The 18,180-nt window shown below is 38.0% G+C and overlaps 2 protein-coding genes across 2 annotated transcripts; both read left to right on the plus strand.

Annotated features, from left to right (window-relative positions):
* Positions 1-418: 418 nt before the first annotated feature.
* On the plus strand, positions 419-4,778 carry LOC132104886 (serum response factor-binding protein 1-like). The gene is given in 2 exon segments (XM_059510403.1): positions 419-463; positions 3,306-4,778. Coding segments are annotated over 2 exon segments (1,518 nt in total).
* Positions 4,779-7,027: 2,249 nt separating this feature from the next.
* LOC132104408 (transcription factor E2F3-like) lies at positions 7,028-15,774 on the plus strand. The gene is made up of 7 exons (XM_059509866.1): positions 7,028-7,558; positions 10,580-10,682; positions 10,834-11,053; positions 11,142-11,309; positions 11,406-11,520; positions 15,257-15,377; positions 15,470-15,774. Exons 1-7 carry the CDS (start codon positions 7,301-7,303, stop codon positions 15,742-15,744), a joined length of 1,260 nt encoding a protein of 419 aa, XP_059365849.1. The 5' UTR covers positions 7,028-7,300; the 3' UTR covers positions 15,745-15,774.
* The last annotated feature ends 2,406 nt before the right edge of the window (positions 15,775-18,180 follow it).

Below are 18,180 nucleotides of genomic sequence, written 5' to 3' on the forward strand. Positions count from 1 at the left end.
TCTCTGTCCACTATAAATCAATGACTTTTCAAAACATTCAGGGATCACCCGGAAACCAAATATCAATGCTTAATCAATCATAAAGATAACTATAGATCAATGTTGTTCCAATATTGTTGCCATCAACATTAATAACATCAGGTTTTCATCAATATTGTAATGGTGATTCAACATTTATTTTGCATTGAAATTTCAATATCAACCATAATGATGATTCAGATGGAAAAACAATGTTTATTCAATGTTGGCTTGCTGTCTGGGAACGACTCTGATTTTCGTGTTTATTTTGTGTAGGTAAGTGTAAACGTTGACATAAACTGTGGATTTGATGGTTTCCGTAGTAATACTCAAGTAAAACTGGTGGCATGTTGTGTAAACGGGGTGTCTTTAAATAGAGCACTTTGGATCAGGCCAACACATGCCTTCAGCCATGCTCGAGCTGGACGAGAAGAAAACACAACTTGTTAGACATGTCGCGAGAATGAATGACTATTTTGATAAAATTTTTGCAAGTATAAGTTGAGGGGAAGTTATGACTAGGTTTATTAAGACTGCTTGCTTGTGTTATTTGTAAGTCGCTCACATATTAGTGTTGGTTAGCCTACACAAAATTGGCCATGTGATTGTGTTATTGTTATATTTTATCGATCTAACTGTGTGTGTGTGTGTGTGTGTGTGTGTCAACATTCCTTTCTTTAAAGTTACAATAAGTGTTTTGAACTCTTAAAGATTGTTTAAGATGATGTAAACAAACATCACTGCAATTATGATGCATTATGATCGCTGTGCATTGTATGTAATATGCACATTCAGTTCATTTATTTAATTACATTTCTTACATACTGTCACAATTTGCACATATGTATTCAAGATCTATAAATATATTATAATATAATGCAAATATATTTCATTCTCACAACAAATGTGGCCAAAAGTCAGAAAGAAATTATTGAAAGAAAAAATTGAAATTGATTTCAGATTTTTTATTTAAATTTATAATAATAAATAATCCCAGAAGGTGCTCTTTGGTTGGGTTCAAAACTTGAATCCAAGGGACCTTTTTCTGATTCCAATATATTGAAGAACCTTCAATAAAATAATAAAACTAAACATTTTCTTACTAATTAATTTGGCCAATTTTTTATGTTCATGTTCCCACAATAAAATAACGCTAAAGTCCAAAAATAACCAGACAGTTTAAAATTGTAAACCTTAAAATCTATTTTTGATTACATGTAATAAAACCTTGGAAACCTTGAAACCTTGGATTTGATGCTGAAAACAAGATTTAAACTTTTTTTCTTAAACATAATAATAATAATAAAAAAAAAGTTTAAAACACAAAATTCCTTTCTTCACATTCACTTTTTCTAGTTAAGTATAGATTTATTCACACAAGCGTTCAATATTTTTTTAATTATTATTATTATTATTATTAGTTAAAATATTTTTTTACAGGAAGGAACCATAAAATTTATCAAATGTGACTAAAGACATTTGTTACAAAAAAAAAATGTTTTGGACTTTCTATTATCAAAGAATGCTGCAAAAAATACATCATGGTTTTCCCGAAAATATTAAGCAGCACTACTGTTTTCGAAGTTGATGATAATAAAAAAATGTCTTCTGAGCAGCAAGTCAGCATATTAGAATGCTCAATCATGCGACACTGATCACACATTATGCTGTAAATTCAGCTTTGACATCACAGGAATAAATTATGACAACACTTTAGTTTAGAGACCAATTCTCACTTTTAAAGGGATAGTTCACCCCAAAATAAAAATTATGTCATTAATAACTCACCCTCATGTCGTTCCAAACCCGTGAGACCTCCGTTTATCTTCGGAACACAGTTTAAGATATTTTAGATTTAGTCCGAGAGCTCTCAGTCCCTCCATTGAAGCTGTGTGTACGGTATACTGTCCATGTTCAGAAAGGTAAGAAAAACATCATCAAAGTAGTCCATGTGACATCAGAGGGTCAGTTAGAATATTTTGAAGCATTGAAAATACATTTTGGTCCAAAAATAGCAAAAACTACGACTTTATTCAGCATTACCTTCTCTTCCGTTTCTGTTGTGAGAGAGCGTTCAAAACAAAGCAGTTTGTGATATCCGGTTCGCGAACAAATCATTCGATGTAACCGGATCTTTTTGAACCAGTTCACCAAATCTAACTGAATCGTTTTAAATGGTTCCAATACTCATTAATCCACAAATGACTTAAGCTGTTAACTTTTTTAACTGGAGAGGAACACCGAACCAGATAACGAACAAAAGATTGACTCGTTCTCGAGTCAAGAACCGTTTCTGTCAGGCGCCGTCCGATTCGAGAACCGAGGAGCTGATGATACTGCGCATGTGTGATTCAGCGTGAAGCAGACTGACACACAGAGCTTTGTTTTGAACTCTCTCTCACAACAGACACGGAAGAGAAGACAATGCTGAATAAAGTCGTAGTTTCTGCTATTTTTTGACCAAAATGTATTTTCGATGCTTCAAAAAATTCTAACTGACCCTCTGATGTCACATGGACTACTTTGATGATGTTTTTCTTACCTTTCTGGACATGGACAGTATGGACAGTGTGTTCCAAAGATAAACTGAGGTCTTAACGGGTTTGGAACAACATGAGGGTAAGTCATTAATGACATAATTTTAATATCTGGCTGAACTAACCCTTTAACTAGCTGCTTATTAGTAACATTGCTAGCATATTGTCTATTTTTTTTTGCATTTACAAAGCACACATTAATGCCTTATTCAGCATGGCCATATTTTAGAACCCTAAATCCTGACCCATACCGAAACTTAACAACTACCTGACTAACTATTTATAACCAGCATATATGAGGCAAAAGACTAAGTTAAAAGGATAGTTCACCAAAAATGTTTAATTCTGTCATTAATTACTCACCCTCACATTGTTCTAAACCCTAAGACCTTCGTTCATCTTCAGAACACAAATTAAGATATTTTTTATGAAATCCAAGAGATTTCTGACCCTGCATAGACAGCAAAGGAACTACCACATTCTTAAGGAAGACATCAATAAAAAAACAGTCAATGTGACATCAGTGGTTCAACCTTAATTTTATGAATCTACAAGAAAATGTTCTGTGCATAAAGAAAACAAAACATCACATTGACTGACACAGAAGAGAATAAATTGTTGAATAAAGTTATTTTTGTTTTCTTTGTGCACAAAATTTTGTATTAAATATTTTGAGACCATTTTAAAGAACTGTATTACACTAAAGTCCTCTTTGCAAGAAGGTTATTCTGAAATAAATGCCTCTTACAGGAATCATCTGAAGCAGTGGCCATCCCAGAGGAGGTGATCAGGATGAGGAAGGAAGTAAAGAGGACAAGGGTGCTGATCATCAGTAAAATGGCTGCTCTGAAGAAGAAGAAAGGTCAGGAATCTGAGGTGAAGGAAAGCCAAGAAAGAGCAATCGAAATCATGAAAGAAATCAAGGCTTTAAGGAGCCTTAAACTAGATCAGGTGATCATGACTGCACTTCAGGAGAATGTTGTTCTTGAGAAGGTTTTGCAGGACCCTCAGGCAAGCCCAGTGGACAGAGCCATTGCACATATCTCCACACATCCCCAGTTCATCACCAAGCTCCAGAAGGTTAAAGAAGCCATCAAAGAAGAAAAGGCAAAGGCTGCTGAAGCTGAGCAGAAAAAGACTGACAGACTGAGTATGGTGCAGTCCAAGAATGAAGACGAGGAACCAGAGGATGACCCCAACAGTGATGACAGTGAGGAGAATGGTGATGTGGCAGAGGAAAAATGTAACAGTCCTACCACTGAGATCCATAAGTCTAGTGTTGCAGAGCTCACAGAAAGTACAGACTCTGATCTTGTAAAGGTGCCACCATCCAAGATCAGCACAACATCTTCAGAAAAATCCAAAACGGTTGAAATTAAATCACAGAAAGCAGAGGCCACGGCTCTAAACCTCCAAAGTTCTTCTCAAAAGTCTTCAACCGTAAGCAAGAAGAATGCTGGTAAAGCAAACAAAGAAACTTAGACCACCTTAAAGCCACAAAAGAAAAAAGACCTACCTGAGACCAAGAGGGCTGAGGAAGAAAAGGTCGATGAAGAGAGTGATTTATCAGATGAGGAGGAAGAGAAGGAATATTTCGACGACAGCACAGAGGAACGTTTCCATAAGCCGTCGTCTCAGTCTGAAGAGAGTGATGACGATTACTTCTTCCTGGGTAAAGTTAGCAAATTCAAGAAACGGAGAAGCAACCAAGGTAAAGTCGAGGAGAAAAAGAGTGAGCTTCAAACAACTGACAAGGAGGCCACCAGCAAACCTCATGAGACAAACCTTGGCAAATTACAGTCTGTGTTTTGCTCAGCATTGTCCAAATCTAGTGTGTCCTCTCAGAAATCTAAGTTTGGCTCCCGCAATGATAGCCTAAGACCTCCTCGATTCCAGAACCAGAGGAAAGGCCCTGAGGGTAGGATGAAAGCAGCTCAGTATAAAAGCCGAGACCTTGGTGCAGACAGGAGGACGGGTCCATTCAGTCCCAACAGACAGACTTTTAAAGTTGCTGGACAAGGGCAGGAGGGACCTTTGGGGGCAAGGAGGGGAAGGCCACAGTTTGAGCAGAACCTGAATCCTCGAGGTCCACCTGGCAGGATGTCAGAACCACCCCAGCAGTCCCTTCATCCCTCATGGGAGGCTAGCAGAAAGAGAAAAGAACAGCAGGCACAAATCACAGTCTTCCAAGGGAAAAAGATTAGATTTGATGAGGAGATTTGACACATATACATATATATACAGTCGTGGCCAAAAGTTTTGAGAATTACATAAATATTGGAAATTGGATGAGTTGCTGCTTAAGTATTTATAATAGCAATTTGCATATACTCCAGAATGTTATGAAGAGTGATCAGATGAATTGCATAGTCCTTCTTTGCCATGAAAATTAACTTAATCCCAAAAAAACCTTTCCACTGCATTTCATTGCTGTCATTAAAGGACCTGCTGAGATCATTTCAGTAATCGTCTTGTTAACTCAGGTGAGAATGTTGACGAGCACAAGGCTGGAGATCATTATGTCAGGCTGATTGGGTTAGAATGGCAGACTTGACATGTTAAAAGGAGGGTGATGCTTGAAATCATTGTTCTTCCATTGTTAACCATGGTGACCTGCAAAGAAACGCGCGCAGCCATCATTGCATTGCATAAAAATGGCTTCCCAGGCAAGGATATTGTGGCTACTAAGATTGCACCTAAATCAACAATTTATAGGATCATCAAGAACTTCAAGGAAAGAGGTTCAATTTTTGTAAAGAAGGCTTCAGGGCGTCCAAGAAAGTCCAGCAAGCGCCAGGATCGTCTCCTAAAGAGGATTCAGCTGCGGGATCGGAGTGCCACCAGTGCAGAGCTTGCTCAGGAATGGCAGCAGGCAGGTGTGAGCGCATCTGCCCGCACAGTGAGGCGAAGACTTTTGGAAGATGGCCTGGTGTCAAGAAGGGCAGCAAAGAAGCCACTTCTCTCCAAAAAAAACATCAGGGACGGATTGATCTTCTGCAGAAAGTAAAGTGAATGGGCTGCTGAGGACTGGGGCAAAGTCATATTCTCCGATGAAGCCCCTTTCCGATTGTTTGGGACATCTGGAAAAAGGATTGTCCGGAGAAGAAAAGGTGAGCGCTACCATCAGTCCTGTGTCATGCCAACAGTAAAGCATCCTGACACCATTCATGTGTGGGGTTGCTTCTCATCCAAGGGAGTGGGCTCACTCACAATTCTGCCCAAAAACGCAGCCATGAATAAAGAATGGTACCAAAACACCCTCCAACAGCAACTTCTTCCAACAATCCAACAACAGTTTGGTGAAGAACAATGCATTTTCCAGCACGATGGAGCACCGTGCCATAAGGAAAAAGTGATAACTAAGTGGCTCCGGGACCAGAATGTTGAAATTTTGGGTCCATGGCCTGGAAACTCCCCAGATCTTAATCCCATTGAGAACTTGTGGTCAATCCTCAAGAGGCGGGTGGACAAACAAAACCCACTAATTCTGACAAACTCCAAGAACTGATTATGAAAGAATGGGTTGCTATCAGTCAGGATTTGGCCCAGAAGTTGATTGAGACCATGCCCAGTCGAATTGCAGAGGTCCTGAAAAAGAAGGGCCAACACTGCAAATACTGACTCTTTGCATAAATGTCATGTAATTGTCGATAAAAGCTTTTGAAACGTTGCTTGTAGTGCTTGTGCTTGTAATTATATTTCAGTACATCACAGAAACAACTGAAACAAAGATCTAAAAGCAGTTTAGCAGCAAACTTTTTGAAAACTAATATTTATGTAATTCTCAAAACTTTTGGCCACGGCTGTACATACATATATATATATATATATATATATATATATATATATATATATATATATATATATATATATATATATATATATATATATATCATAGATAAAACTGTGCAAAAAGTGCTTTTATTTTTATTTTTTCTTCTTTGAAATAAACGACCTCTGTGCTATTTTAGTATTGTTTGTTTTTTATAGTATTTAATAATATTTTGAATTAGTTTCGTATATTTTTACTTTTTAAATGTGTATATATATATATATATATATATATATATATATATATATATATATATATATATATATATATATATATATATATATAAAAAGGTTTATTTGTTCATGTTTATTTTTCTTTTGATTTGTGTAATTTTTGCTGAATGTGTATGTGAAGCGTGCATCTTTCTGTTACAATTAATATTAAAACATCTACTAAATTTCGGCTTGTTTTCCGATTTTAAAATAACCTATCAAGTGCAGCCAGAATGTGTCGGATATCTACAGCGCTCTTGAGGACAAACCGGTTTGTTTAAAAAAAAAATAATAATAATGCGTGCGTTTTTATTGGCTCCACCATACCTACACGTCAGCACGTGAGGGCGGAAAACAGATCGGTGCTGGCGAATGATTTCGCGTATGCAAATCCATTTTAAATATTTCCCGGGAAATCTGAGTTTCGCGGGAGTACCTTTCGCGCGTAAACCTCATCCCCTACTTCATTGTCCGCTTCCTGGAGCCATTTTTCGTTCTAGCGAGAGGGAGGTTGCATCGTATTTTAATCGCTTACATCGGATGTCCTCGGCTTTAGCAATTACACTCATATTACAGCAATGCAGTCTTAACACTGTGTGCTTTCACCATTTATGATTATTTTATATCCTCTCGCTCGGATTTGATCGAAAACGAGCCTCAAAGCACAAGTGGGACAAAGGGACCCTGCGCCTCTGAAGATCATGAGAAAGGGGAGTTCTTTGGTCCCAGGACAAGTAATGTTAACAGGGCTTGTTAGAGGTGATCAGCACGTTGTTTTTAGCGCGGTTTCCGATCGACGGTGTGCATCTTATTCCAATGCAGCCCGTTTACAAATAAACACACCTCCGTCCACTAATAATGTCCGTCTGTCCGAGGCTTCTACTGACAGTTTGTACACCACTCCTCTACAAGGAGCGACACCTGGGACAGGACTGCGACCCACACTAGGACGACCACCGGTAAATGTCTGTTTTAATTCTGTGTTGTCCATTCAATCCGTTAATGTTAACTCGTTAGGCTAAGACAATATAGCCTAACGTTACTTCTGCTGTCATCATGGCTACTGCTGGAGCTGCTTTATGTGCATTCAGTAACGTATCTGGAGTAAGCAGGTTTATTGTGCAAAACTAGTCGGGACGTTTTAGATGCTTCATGAAGATCTTTATTAAATGTCCCCCAAAAGTGCTTAATGACGCATGATGGTTGTTTACCACAGAGACCCATGCACATTTCCGCAGTGTAGTCACTGCTGTTTTTGCGATTTACGTGTATTAGACAATACTAATGTAAGTGTATCAGGCAAGATGCTGTAATGCATTGTTGTTTTAAACCTAAAATAACAATAGTTTAGTGTTTGTAACTCTGGTTTTCCAGTTGCACGCCTTTTAAAGTTTTCTTCGAAAGCTCGAGCGCTGCTGCTGTAAATCGCTTTATATAGGTCTCATAAAGAGAATATGTAATGCGATGTCGACTAGATATAGCCTAATATAAGACTTAAGAGTCTGATTAACTTGTAAAAGCTTGAATTAGTGGAGTCTAGGCCCGGGTTTGTCTCCTCGGGATGGGGGATGGAGTCATTTCTGAGCTCGCGGACTCTGCTTACGTTAAGCTTTGCTAATCATTGTTTTTTATTTATTTATTTAAATCGTTAATTACTGCAAAAACTCCTGACTGGCATCTGTTTGCTAAGGAATTTGATATACGCGAGATCGATGATGCTCATGTTATCCGAAATAAAACGGTTCATCAAGAGATCAAACTTTTGTTTTATATAGGGTTCGGGACAGGAAACAATACAGCAATAACTTCTGACTTTAAGTTTTTCAATTTAAAAACGACTAATGCAAGATTGAAGGCAATTGCAAGTGAAAAAAAAGATGGGGGTAAAGGGAGATTAGGTTGAATGAAGGAACAATAAAACTAATAAAATATAAGATTAACTCAATTATATATTGAATATAAATCAAAATCGTGAAATTGTGGCTAAATAATCAACTAGCAACATTTCTATTGTTAATGTAATGCTGAAATATAAAAAGTTGCTCATTTTGAGACTTTTTTTTTTTTTTGAGGCGTTTTAAAATATTACATTTAGGCTTAGTTTTTATTTGTGGGTGTTATTTTTTTCATGCTAAATGTAAAAGTTTCACGTAATCTATTGTCTCCTTTGTATATAGACAAATCAAGCTATAACTTAACATTTAGTGCCTTAAAGGGTTAGTTCACCCAAATAGCAAAATTATGTCATTAATAACTTACCCTCATTTTGTTCCAAACCCGTAAGACCTCAGTTTATCTTTGGAACACACTGTCCATGTCCAGAAAGGTAAGAAAAACATCACCAAAAGTAGTCCATGTGACAGCAGAGGGTCAGTTAGAATATTTTGAAGCATAGAAAATACATTTTGGTCAAAAAATAGCAAAAACTACGACTTTATTCAGCATTGTCTTCTCTTCCGTGTCTGTTGTGAGAGAGTTCAAAACAAAGTAGTTTGTGATATCCGGTTCGCGAATGAATCATTCGATGTAACCGGATCTTTTTGAACCAGTTCACCAAATCGAACTGAATCGTTTAAACGGTTTCACGTCTCCAATACGCGTTAATCCACAAATTACTTAAGCCGTTAACTTTTTAAATGTGGCTGACACTCCCTCTGAGTTAAAACAAACCAATATCCCGGAGTAATTCATTTACTCAAACAGTACACTGACTGAACTGCTGTGAAGAGAGAACTGAAGATGAACGCCGTAGTTCGTAGTTTCTGCTATTTTTTTTTGACCAAAATGTATTTTCGATGCTTCAAAAAATTCTAACTGACCCTCTGATGTCACATGGACTACTTTGATGATGTTTTTCTTACCTTTCTGGACATGGACAGTATACCGTACACACAGCTTCAATGGAGGGACTGAGAGCTCTCGGACTAAATCTAAAATATCTTAAACTGTGTTCCAAAGATAAACGGAGGTCTTACAGGTTTGAAACAACATGAGGGTAAGTTATTAATGACATCATTTTGCTATTTGGGTGAACTATTCCTTTAACTTAAGCAAATGTGATTGTAAGATTAAACCATTTAAGTTTTTTTTTTTTTTCAACTACAAAATATGCATTTCATCTATACATTTAAACGGTTTGCAATGTGTTTGACTGCAGCACTTTAAAAGCGGCTTATGACATCAAAATGTATTTTCTATTTAACATGTAATGATGACCAGCAGTGTTTTTGCAACATGCAAAAAGCAAAAAATGGATCTCGACTCAATCTATAATTATCTCAGGGTTAGTGGTACTGTAAGTTTCTCAGTGGTCACTGATTTTAAGGCTTTGGTAATGGAAGAGTGCCATTTTGCTTCTCCCTGCTCTTAGTGTGTTGACTTAAAGTGTTGTATTATTAGGCAAAACCTAATTTAAACCTAAAAAGGTTAAACCTAAAAAGGTTTTACTCTTGATAAATTTACTTTTAATGAACAGACAATGTATAGGCAAATTTTGTAATTTATTTCAAAATAATTTGAGACTTAGGTCTCTGCAGAGCAAAATTGGGCATTTATGACTTGGTGGGTGTTTTCAAACTGCTGGGTGTTTCTAAATCGTGCAATCAAAATGATCCCCCTTACCTAACCCCATCCCTAAACCTACCGTCACAAAGACGTCAGTCAATCAGATATCATGGTGTAAAAACACCCTCATCTGGTAACTCCCATTACTTTCCTGCAGAGACCTATACTTGAATAATTTTCCCAGTTGTTCCAAATAACGTAAGTGATGGATTCAGTATTTGCAATGAATAATGCCCACATTCTGTTCTTAAAATGAGGACGTTGACTAAATATTGTGTAAAATGGAATTTTTTGCATTTCTGTGCATTTGAAATGTGTAGTGCAGTTATGTGATCAGATAACCCTGAAAGATCACACACAAACCAGTGTATGACTAAAAGGGTTCATTGGCCACCTTCTATATTTTCTTCACACAGGCTAAAAGGAGGCTGGAGCTGGACATCACAGACCACCAATACAGTGAGCCAGCTAAATCCCTTCGGAGTGGCAGAGGTGCTTTTAAGCTGAAGGTCCCCAAAGGTATTAAGTTCATTCCATCATTTCACGGTTTTGCTGATGTGATAAGTGTGTAGAGCCACTTATATAAAGTTATACCATCTAATTACATCAACCAGCCATCCTTCTTTCTGTTACAGAGATCTAAATGACTAAATTACTTCTTACATTTCAGCTCCCAAAACCCCACCGGAGAAGACCCGATACGACACATCCTTGGGATTCCTGACTAAAAAGTTCTGTCAGCTCCTGGCGGAGTCCACCGATGGAGTGCTGGATCTGAATAAAGCCGCCATTATGCTCAACGTCCAGAAGAGGCGTCTGTATGACATCACCAACGTGCTGGAGGGTGTGTGCCTCATCAAGAAGAAGTCAAAGAACAACATACAATGGCTGTGGGTTTGCATTAAGCATCGCTGATTCTTTTGGACGTTTAGATTTGAGCTCCTACTTTTAAGCATTGACTTTCCATTGTGTTTGCAGGGGCTCCAGTCTGCCGTCAGAGGATGGGCTTCCATCTCCAGCCATGCCGAGTCACAGTCTGGCCAGAGAGATGCTGGCGCTCACTCAGGAGGAGAGACGTCTGGATGAGCTTATTCAGACCTGCACGCGTAACGTCCAGCAGATGACTGAGGAGATTCACAGTCAAAAATATCCTTTACTCTAGAAGTCAGCTGTAGTTTCTCAAGTGTGTAAGCTCTAAAAGGAATGGAAGTAATTCCCTGTTGTGTCCTTAACCTTTCTCACATATGCCTATGTGACCTATCAGGACATCCAAAGAATAAAGAGCCTAAAAGACCAAACTGTCATAGCGGTTAAAGCACCATCTGAAACGAAGTTGGAGGTGCCTGACCCAAAGGAGGTAAATAATTTAAAGTTTGAGTTTATGCATGCAAAGAGCTTTACACACCAAGAACGAAACACCAAGAACGAAGTCGATGACCGTTTGCAGTCTTACCGTGTATATAGTATGTTGTATATATTCAACAGCCACTCAAAAGCCTTGTTGGTAATCCATTTTAAATGCTTGTTTAACAACAGCCATGTAAATGTCCATTTATTGCACTGATATAAATGTCACACACTTAAAGAACACCGTAAACATCCCGGTATTCTTTCATTTACATTTGAGCATTTGGTAGACACTACTTTTTGCATTGCATTCAAGGTACACGTTTGCTTTACCTGGCAACAACAGTGGTCTTGCTCGCACCTGTTCTACTGTTTTAGTTACAATAAAGTAAAAATACTTCAGAGAATAAACAAATGTGGAGTCATTTCAAACAAAACTGGCCAAAACCATGGTGTTTGAGCTTTCTTGTAAGTGCAAACTTTCTGGAAAGCTTTACTCTGCCTGTTAAACACCTTCAAACTGTTATTGGTCCATGATGGGTATGTAATAGTTGGGTGTGCTTGGGGCTTTTGGGGTTCTTCGAATAATTTTTTTTTTTTTTGCTAATAGTCCATTGAGGTACACAACAAAAAATACAGATATGCTGGAGGGATGAAAAGGAATGAGTATTAAGAACCAGAACTAAATTGTTACAGATTCCTGACTGCTTAGTATTGTTATCTGTATTCATTATCTCCTGACAAGGGATGTGCATTTCAAGTAAAAGTATTAATTGATAATCGCTGGGTATTATTCGATTAGTAGTCGATAATCGCCCCCCTCCCGCGCATGCATAAACGCACACCCATAAAAAAAGAGCGGGAGAGTGCATGTATGATGTTGATAAACTGTTTAATTCATTAGAGAAAGGTCTGTCCTAACCCAAGCCAATTGATGGTTGTATGATTGCTGAAACACATTAATATAACATTACCGAATGACGGCACTTATTAACACAACAGTCCGTCGATTATCAACTGCTAAGGCTGTAGGAGCCTTGGACATTTGTATTTTTAAAATGAGCATGAACATAATAGCATTTAAAAAAAAAGTTAACAGATTAATTCAGACATGAATATTAGGCTTAAAACGCATTACGAGTTAAAACAGAATATCATAAAACACTGTACGTGCTAAAACATTGTGAACAGCCTGAATGATGGCACTAATTTGAACATTAATTTTAATGTCTGTATTTATAACTATAACCTATTTCATATTTTTATTACAAAATGAGCATGTCCACCGTTCTAGTTATTGGTAGCACTACCCTCTGGCATTGTCTCCCTTCCCCGCTGGCCTGTGCTCACACTGCACTTCACGCTCCAGACCGGTGTTCTGTCCATCTCTGCTACCCTGTCAGATTTAGCTACCTCCCATGTAAAAAGTAGGTAGTACTTATATGGGCCAGCCAAACCGAGGGGGAGCTTTTAATTGAAGGCAAGGCAAGTTTATTTATATAGCACATTTCGTACACTATGGTAATTCAAAGTGCTTAACATAAAGTAAAATAGTCATGAAGAAAAAGAATTAAAAAAAAAAAAAAAAATTTTTTTAAACTTTGATAATGATTTAAAAATGATTTTAAAATGAATTTAAAACGGTTTAAAAATAAAATACAGTGAATACATAAAATACAGTGCAATCGGTTCGGACATCGCACAGTGCACATTCAATAAATGCACAGCTAAACAGATGGGTTTTGAGTCTAGATTTAAATGTGACTAGTGTTTTAGCACATCTGATCTCTTCTGGAAGCTGATTCCAACTGCGGGCGGCATAGTAACTAAAGGAGGACTCCCCTTGTTTTGTGTGAACCCTTGGTATTTTTAACTGACTCGATCCTAATGATCTGAGTGGTCTGTTAGGCTTATATTCAGTGAACATATCTGCAATATATTTCGGTCCTAGGTCATTTAGTGACTTATAAACGAGTAAAAGTACTTTAAAATCAATCCTAAATGTAACTGGGAGCCAGTGTAAGGACCTGAGGACTGGTGTGATATGCTCAGATTTTCTGGTTCTAGTCAGAATCCTGGCAGCAGTTCTGGATGAGCTGCAGCTGTCTAATGGTCTTTTTGGGAATGCCGGTGAGGAGCCCATTACAATAGTCCACCCTGCTGGTGATAAAGGCATGAACAAGTTCCTCCAAGTCTTGACTGGAAACGAGAGCACTGATAGAATGTAACAGTACGCAAAAATCACGGTTCCGTACGTACGATCGGAATTAAGAGCAAAGGTCTGTTTAAATGCCGACGGGAGCTGCGTTTGAATTACAACCGTTTTTTTCCTAGTTGTAGTGATGTTCACACTCGCGTGATGCCTTTTGAAAACCTTAGGCCGGTGACACTGGCATATTGCACCTGTCAAACATAGTCTATTTTGCCGTCAATACTGTTGACGGTGTCCTTTATCAGTAGGCTTTATATTTATGCTCAACATGAAGTATAGATATTGTTGTCGTGAAGACAAGATCCTGGTCCGTCAATGGCCTCCCTCTATGTCCCCTACAGTAGCAGCAGCGCGCCATCGCCGCGTCAGGCACAATTCTGGTGTGTAAAAGACACAGAATACGAGAAAGCAGCTGACACGCAACAGCAGAAACGCCACGCAGCCAGTGTGTCACCGGCCTTAGAATCAGCTGCAGGGCGGGATTTGCTCTGAACGCGGAGACTTCCGCCACTTAATATGTTCGTTTGGAAACACGAAAATGTACCTATGTTCCGCACACACAATTGCATTCACTCATTCGGTACACACGTGCACCGTACCGAAAGCCCTGTACCGAAAAGGTCCGGTACAAATACACGTATCGTTACACCCCATATATATATATATATATATTTATATATTTATTTATTTTTTTTTTTTTTTTTATTAGAAAGTATAGTTTTTCCATAAACCTAGCACATACCGAACTGTACTGAAAGCATGACTCTTAAAACCATGAAACAAACCGAACCTTGAAAGTTTACCGGGCCACCCCTATATTTTATATATACATTTATTTTATATTTTTTTTTATGGCAAAATACAGTAATGGTCCCTTGTGGCTTGTACAGTAATGCACAAATGTTGCACGTGTCATGTCTCTTCACCAGTATACTAGAGCGTTATTCTGATTTGCTTGTTTCCAGAGGTCCAGTGCTTCCAGAGGTAGTCAAACTTTTGTAATTTGCATGCTCCTGTGGTTATGCCGTCCCATCACGCAAAGTCACTTGTTTTATTTTTTTTTTTGACGCACATGGAGAAAATTGGTAAATGTTTCCATCGAAGACATCTAACTTTTTCACTCTAGTCAAAAACCGCTTCAAACAAGCAAATTTTCCAACTTCAAAATGCACAAAAACAGTGATGAAAACAGTGTTTGGTGGCTATCTGGGAAGAAACAAAAGCTACTGCTCTCTGTATGGTTTCTGTTGGCTTCTTTCACGTTCTTAAATTGCTTAAGCTTATTCCACAATATTGGAACGAAAGATCAGGAAAAACCCCATAAATACATCCACCATTAGACCCTCTCCTCAAAGAAATCAAGAACAAGGATAAGACCGATTAAAACAGCAGGTGTGAACAGTAATGTTTTCCTCGTCTACTTGTGATCTGATTGACCTAACACATCAGTTATTTTGGCTCTAGTAGAGGCAGCTCATTAAAGTGAAAGTGATTTTAGATTTGTTCCTTTTATATTTGTCCTTTATCCATTCAGAGTTTAGAGGTCCACCTGAGTAGCTCCAAGGGTCCCATTGATGTTTTCCTCTGTACGGACGGAGATGACTCCGGCCTTGATGTGAATGGAAATCACCCTGCGTTTCTCAAAGTCTCCCAAGGCAAGAACTTCTACAGCAGAGCTTCTACATCTGTTCCTTCCAAAAAACAAAAAAAAAAGGAAATGACATTTTCCTGTTCTTTTTCTTTTCAGAAGCCGCTACAGATGGAATGGCTGGTGGTGTGAAGACTAACGGCAGTGTCAATGGTTATGGGCCCCTGACTGGAAGTGCCCCCATGTCACCCCTCAGTTCTTCCTTGTCCTCCATTCTCCAACAGCCGGAAGAGTCCATCCCCTTAGTGTCGCTGTCTCCTGCTCTTCTCAGCGATGAATACATGCTGGGCTTGGGTGATGAGCAGGGCATAAGCGATCTGTTTGACTCCTGCGACCTGGACACGCTAGCGCTGGATGACCTGCTCAGGATATGAGCAAACCCAGAGGCCATCTGGACTTGCTTTTAAGTTGCTGAATGAAATCTGGATTGGTGAGGATAACTGAGGATGAACTACAGACTGAATTTCATGAATTCTTGTTGAATTTGACATCGACAGTTTACACATGGATCTTTAGGTTTACTGCCATGGGATCCAAGGTTTCTGTTGTCTGATACTGTACAGATGGGTTTCTGTACCCTAATGTTGTTTTAAAGTTATTTTTAGTGTGGTGAATTGCATGAGCTGTGATTTGTCTATGAACTTTGTCGTACTGGTTTTCCTGATGGTCACCTCTACAAATAACACCCAAAGGTCACAAGTTCTTAAAAATATCAAGAGTATTTCTCAACTCTCAAAGTGAATGTTTTTGTCCTTATGAGATCATCTCTTGCTTGCTTTCATGAGAGAAAAAAAGGAAACATCTCCAGTTTCCACATGATCTAAATATCAAAGAAGATCAGCGAGGAGTTCATTTATTGGATGAACCAAAGTGCATTTGGTGCTCTGTTATTATGCTTCTTGCCAGTGTTCAGTATCTCAGGGCACTGATCAAGGAGCGAGTGTTTTGTGTGGTGATTTTAGTGATCTCTGGGTAAAATCAGATTGGAGCTACAGTGTCTTGTCCCTTTTGTTACCAAATGATTTGTGCAAAGAAATTAGGAAAAGACTTGTTCATCCAATTTGATGTGATTCAAATAACAATGTAATGATGGGAGTTCTCCTGTACTACAGGTTTGGCTTTTGTTTTTTTTTTTTTGTTTTTTTTTGTTTTTTTAACAACAGGTTGGAAACTGAAGTGTGTCTGACCCTCATCTACTCTTCTTTAATGTTGAATGTATTTCAGTATCTGAATTGCACTGAAGATCGAAGCCATCACGGACATATGACATGAAACATTGTGTCCCACAGAATTTTTCTTTCTTTTCTGGATCAGCCTCATTACATGCTTTTAAACGGGCCACTGTTCTAATATATATTTGTCTATTCCTTAAATCCTGCAAATTAATCTAAGCCGATCTGTTACTTTAGTTGTATTTTCTGTAACCTTTTTAGGAAAGTTAAATTGTTTAATGCTTCAGATGTGAAATAACTTAATGCAGTTTTTGCTGTGGTTAAAGTAAATTATGGTCCATCATTCTGAATTGGTGCTAATGCTCACTAGTTCTCTTGATTCTGCATTGGAATGAAGGTGTTGGTCATGTATTGCATAGATAAATGTTATGACTGATCACCAGTATGTGTTCTATTCTACGGTTTGGGTTGATTTTACTCCAAAAAGTAGAATTTGATCTTCATTTTTTGTGTGTGTGTGTGTGTGGAAATGTGAAGTTTTATATGTGGATTATAAACTGCACAACTGTTTGCAAATAGATTTTAATAAAATTAGGAATTTCTGCATATTCTACCCTGTCAATCTTGTTTATTTGGTTTGTTGGAGATGATGAAAAATGCGTTTAAGCAATGATTTCAGTTTATATAACCAGTTTTGTTGTCATGTCCTTAATCCGTGCTAGACATTGGTTATTGAGGAGATCCCATCATACCTGGTTTTGTAGGAAATATGAAGAAAATCGAGTGTTGCCTGTAAGCTTGACAAGTTTTGCCAGTAGGGTAAGCTGGGCCACTTGCATTTTTATAAGAAATTGGACTTCTAACTCCTTACAAATGAAATGTCAGGTCAGGAATGTCTGGTATTAATTGAAATGGACAAAAAATAAATAAAAAATGTCTGTCATATAAGGCCATGAGGGGAAAAAGTCTAGTGACCCATATTAGGAGTAAGCTGAACCACTGGGGAATTTGTAAAGCATGTTCTAATTAAAATATTAAATATAATAAATATTGGATGGGTTGTTGAATGAACTTTTTTTTTCAGCTCACTGTTGAATTAAAACGCTAATTGTGTAATGTTCCTCTAATGTGCTGTAAAAAAGTATTTTATTGTTTTCTCTGTCTTGAATATATTGACTAATTTAAATGATTTCTGCATTGAGGTACAATGTGATGCCTGTCTTCCCCTCCCTTGCCGTAAGATGGCATGTTCTTCATTTGAAAGAGAAATGTCTCTCAACCACAATCTTGGCATCATTCCACTCATAATCAATGCAGGGACATTAAATGAAGATCCTACACTGCTGCTTTTTTTCCTTCACACGAAGGCTTGCTTGTTTACTTTATATGGCTTCCTTTAGTGCATGCTGAATTAATAGTATGCTCATTTCAAATCCTTTTGAAGACATTATTTCAGCTCCGCAGTGCAGGTGATTAAATATTTAATTTCATATTACTTTTTGTGAGTCCCATCAGCACTGCCTTCAGAATAAACAGACTCGTTCCTCTACAGATGTCCTTTATCTTGCCACGTTTAGATTAGTAATGTGCCTCGGCTCTTTGTCTGCAAGAAGCAGCAGTGAATGGGCAGGCAATCTA

The sequence above is a fragment of the Carassius carassius genome, chromosome 25 (assembly GCF_963082965.1).
Source record: "Carassius carassius chromosome 25, fCarCar2.1, whole genome shotgun sequence".
In the NCBI taxonomy this organism is placed as follows: Eukaryota; Metazoa; Chordata; class Actinopteri; order Cypriniformes; family Cyprinidae; genus Carassius; species Carassius carassius.

Coding starts and splice junctions, on each gene's coding strand:
- LOC132104408 (XM_059509866.1), top strand. CDS start 7,301: ATGAGAAAGGGGAGTTCTTTGGTCCCAGGACAAGTAATGTTAACAGGG. Junction 7,559..10,579: donor CCACACTAGGACGACCACCG/GTAAATGTCTGT, acceptor TTCTTCACACAG/GCTAAAAGGAGGCTGGAGCT. Junction 11,054..11,141: donor AAGAACAACATACAATGGCT/GTGGGTTTGCAT, acceptor TTGTGTTTGCAG/GGGCTCCAGTCTGCCGTCAG.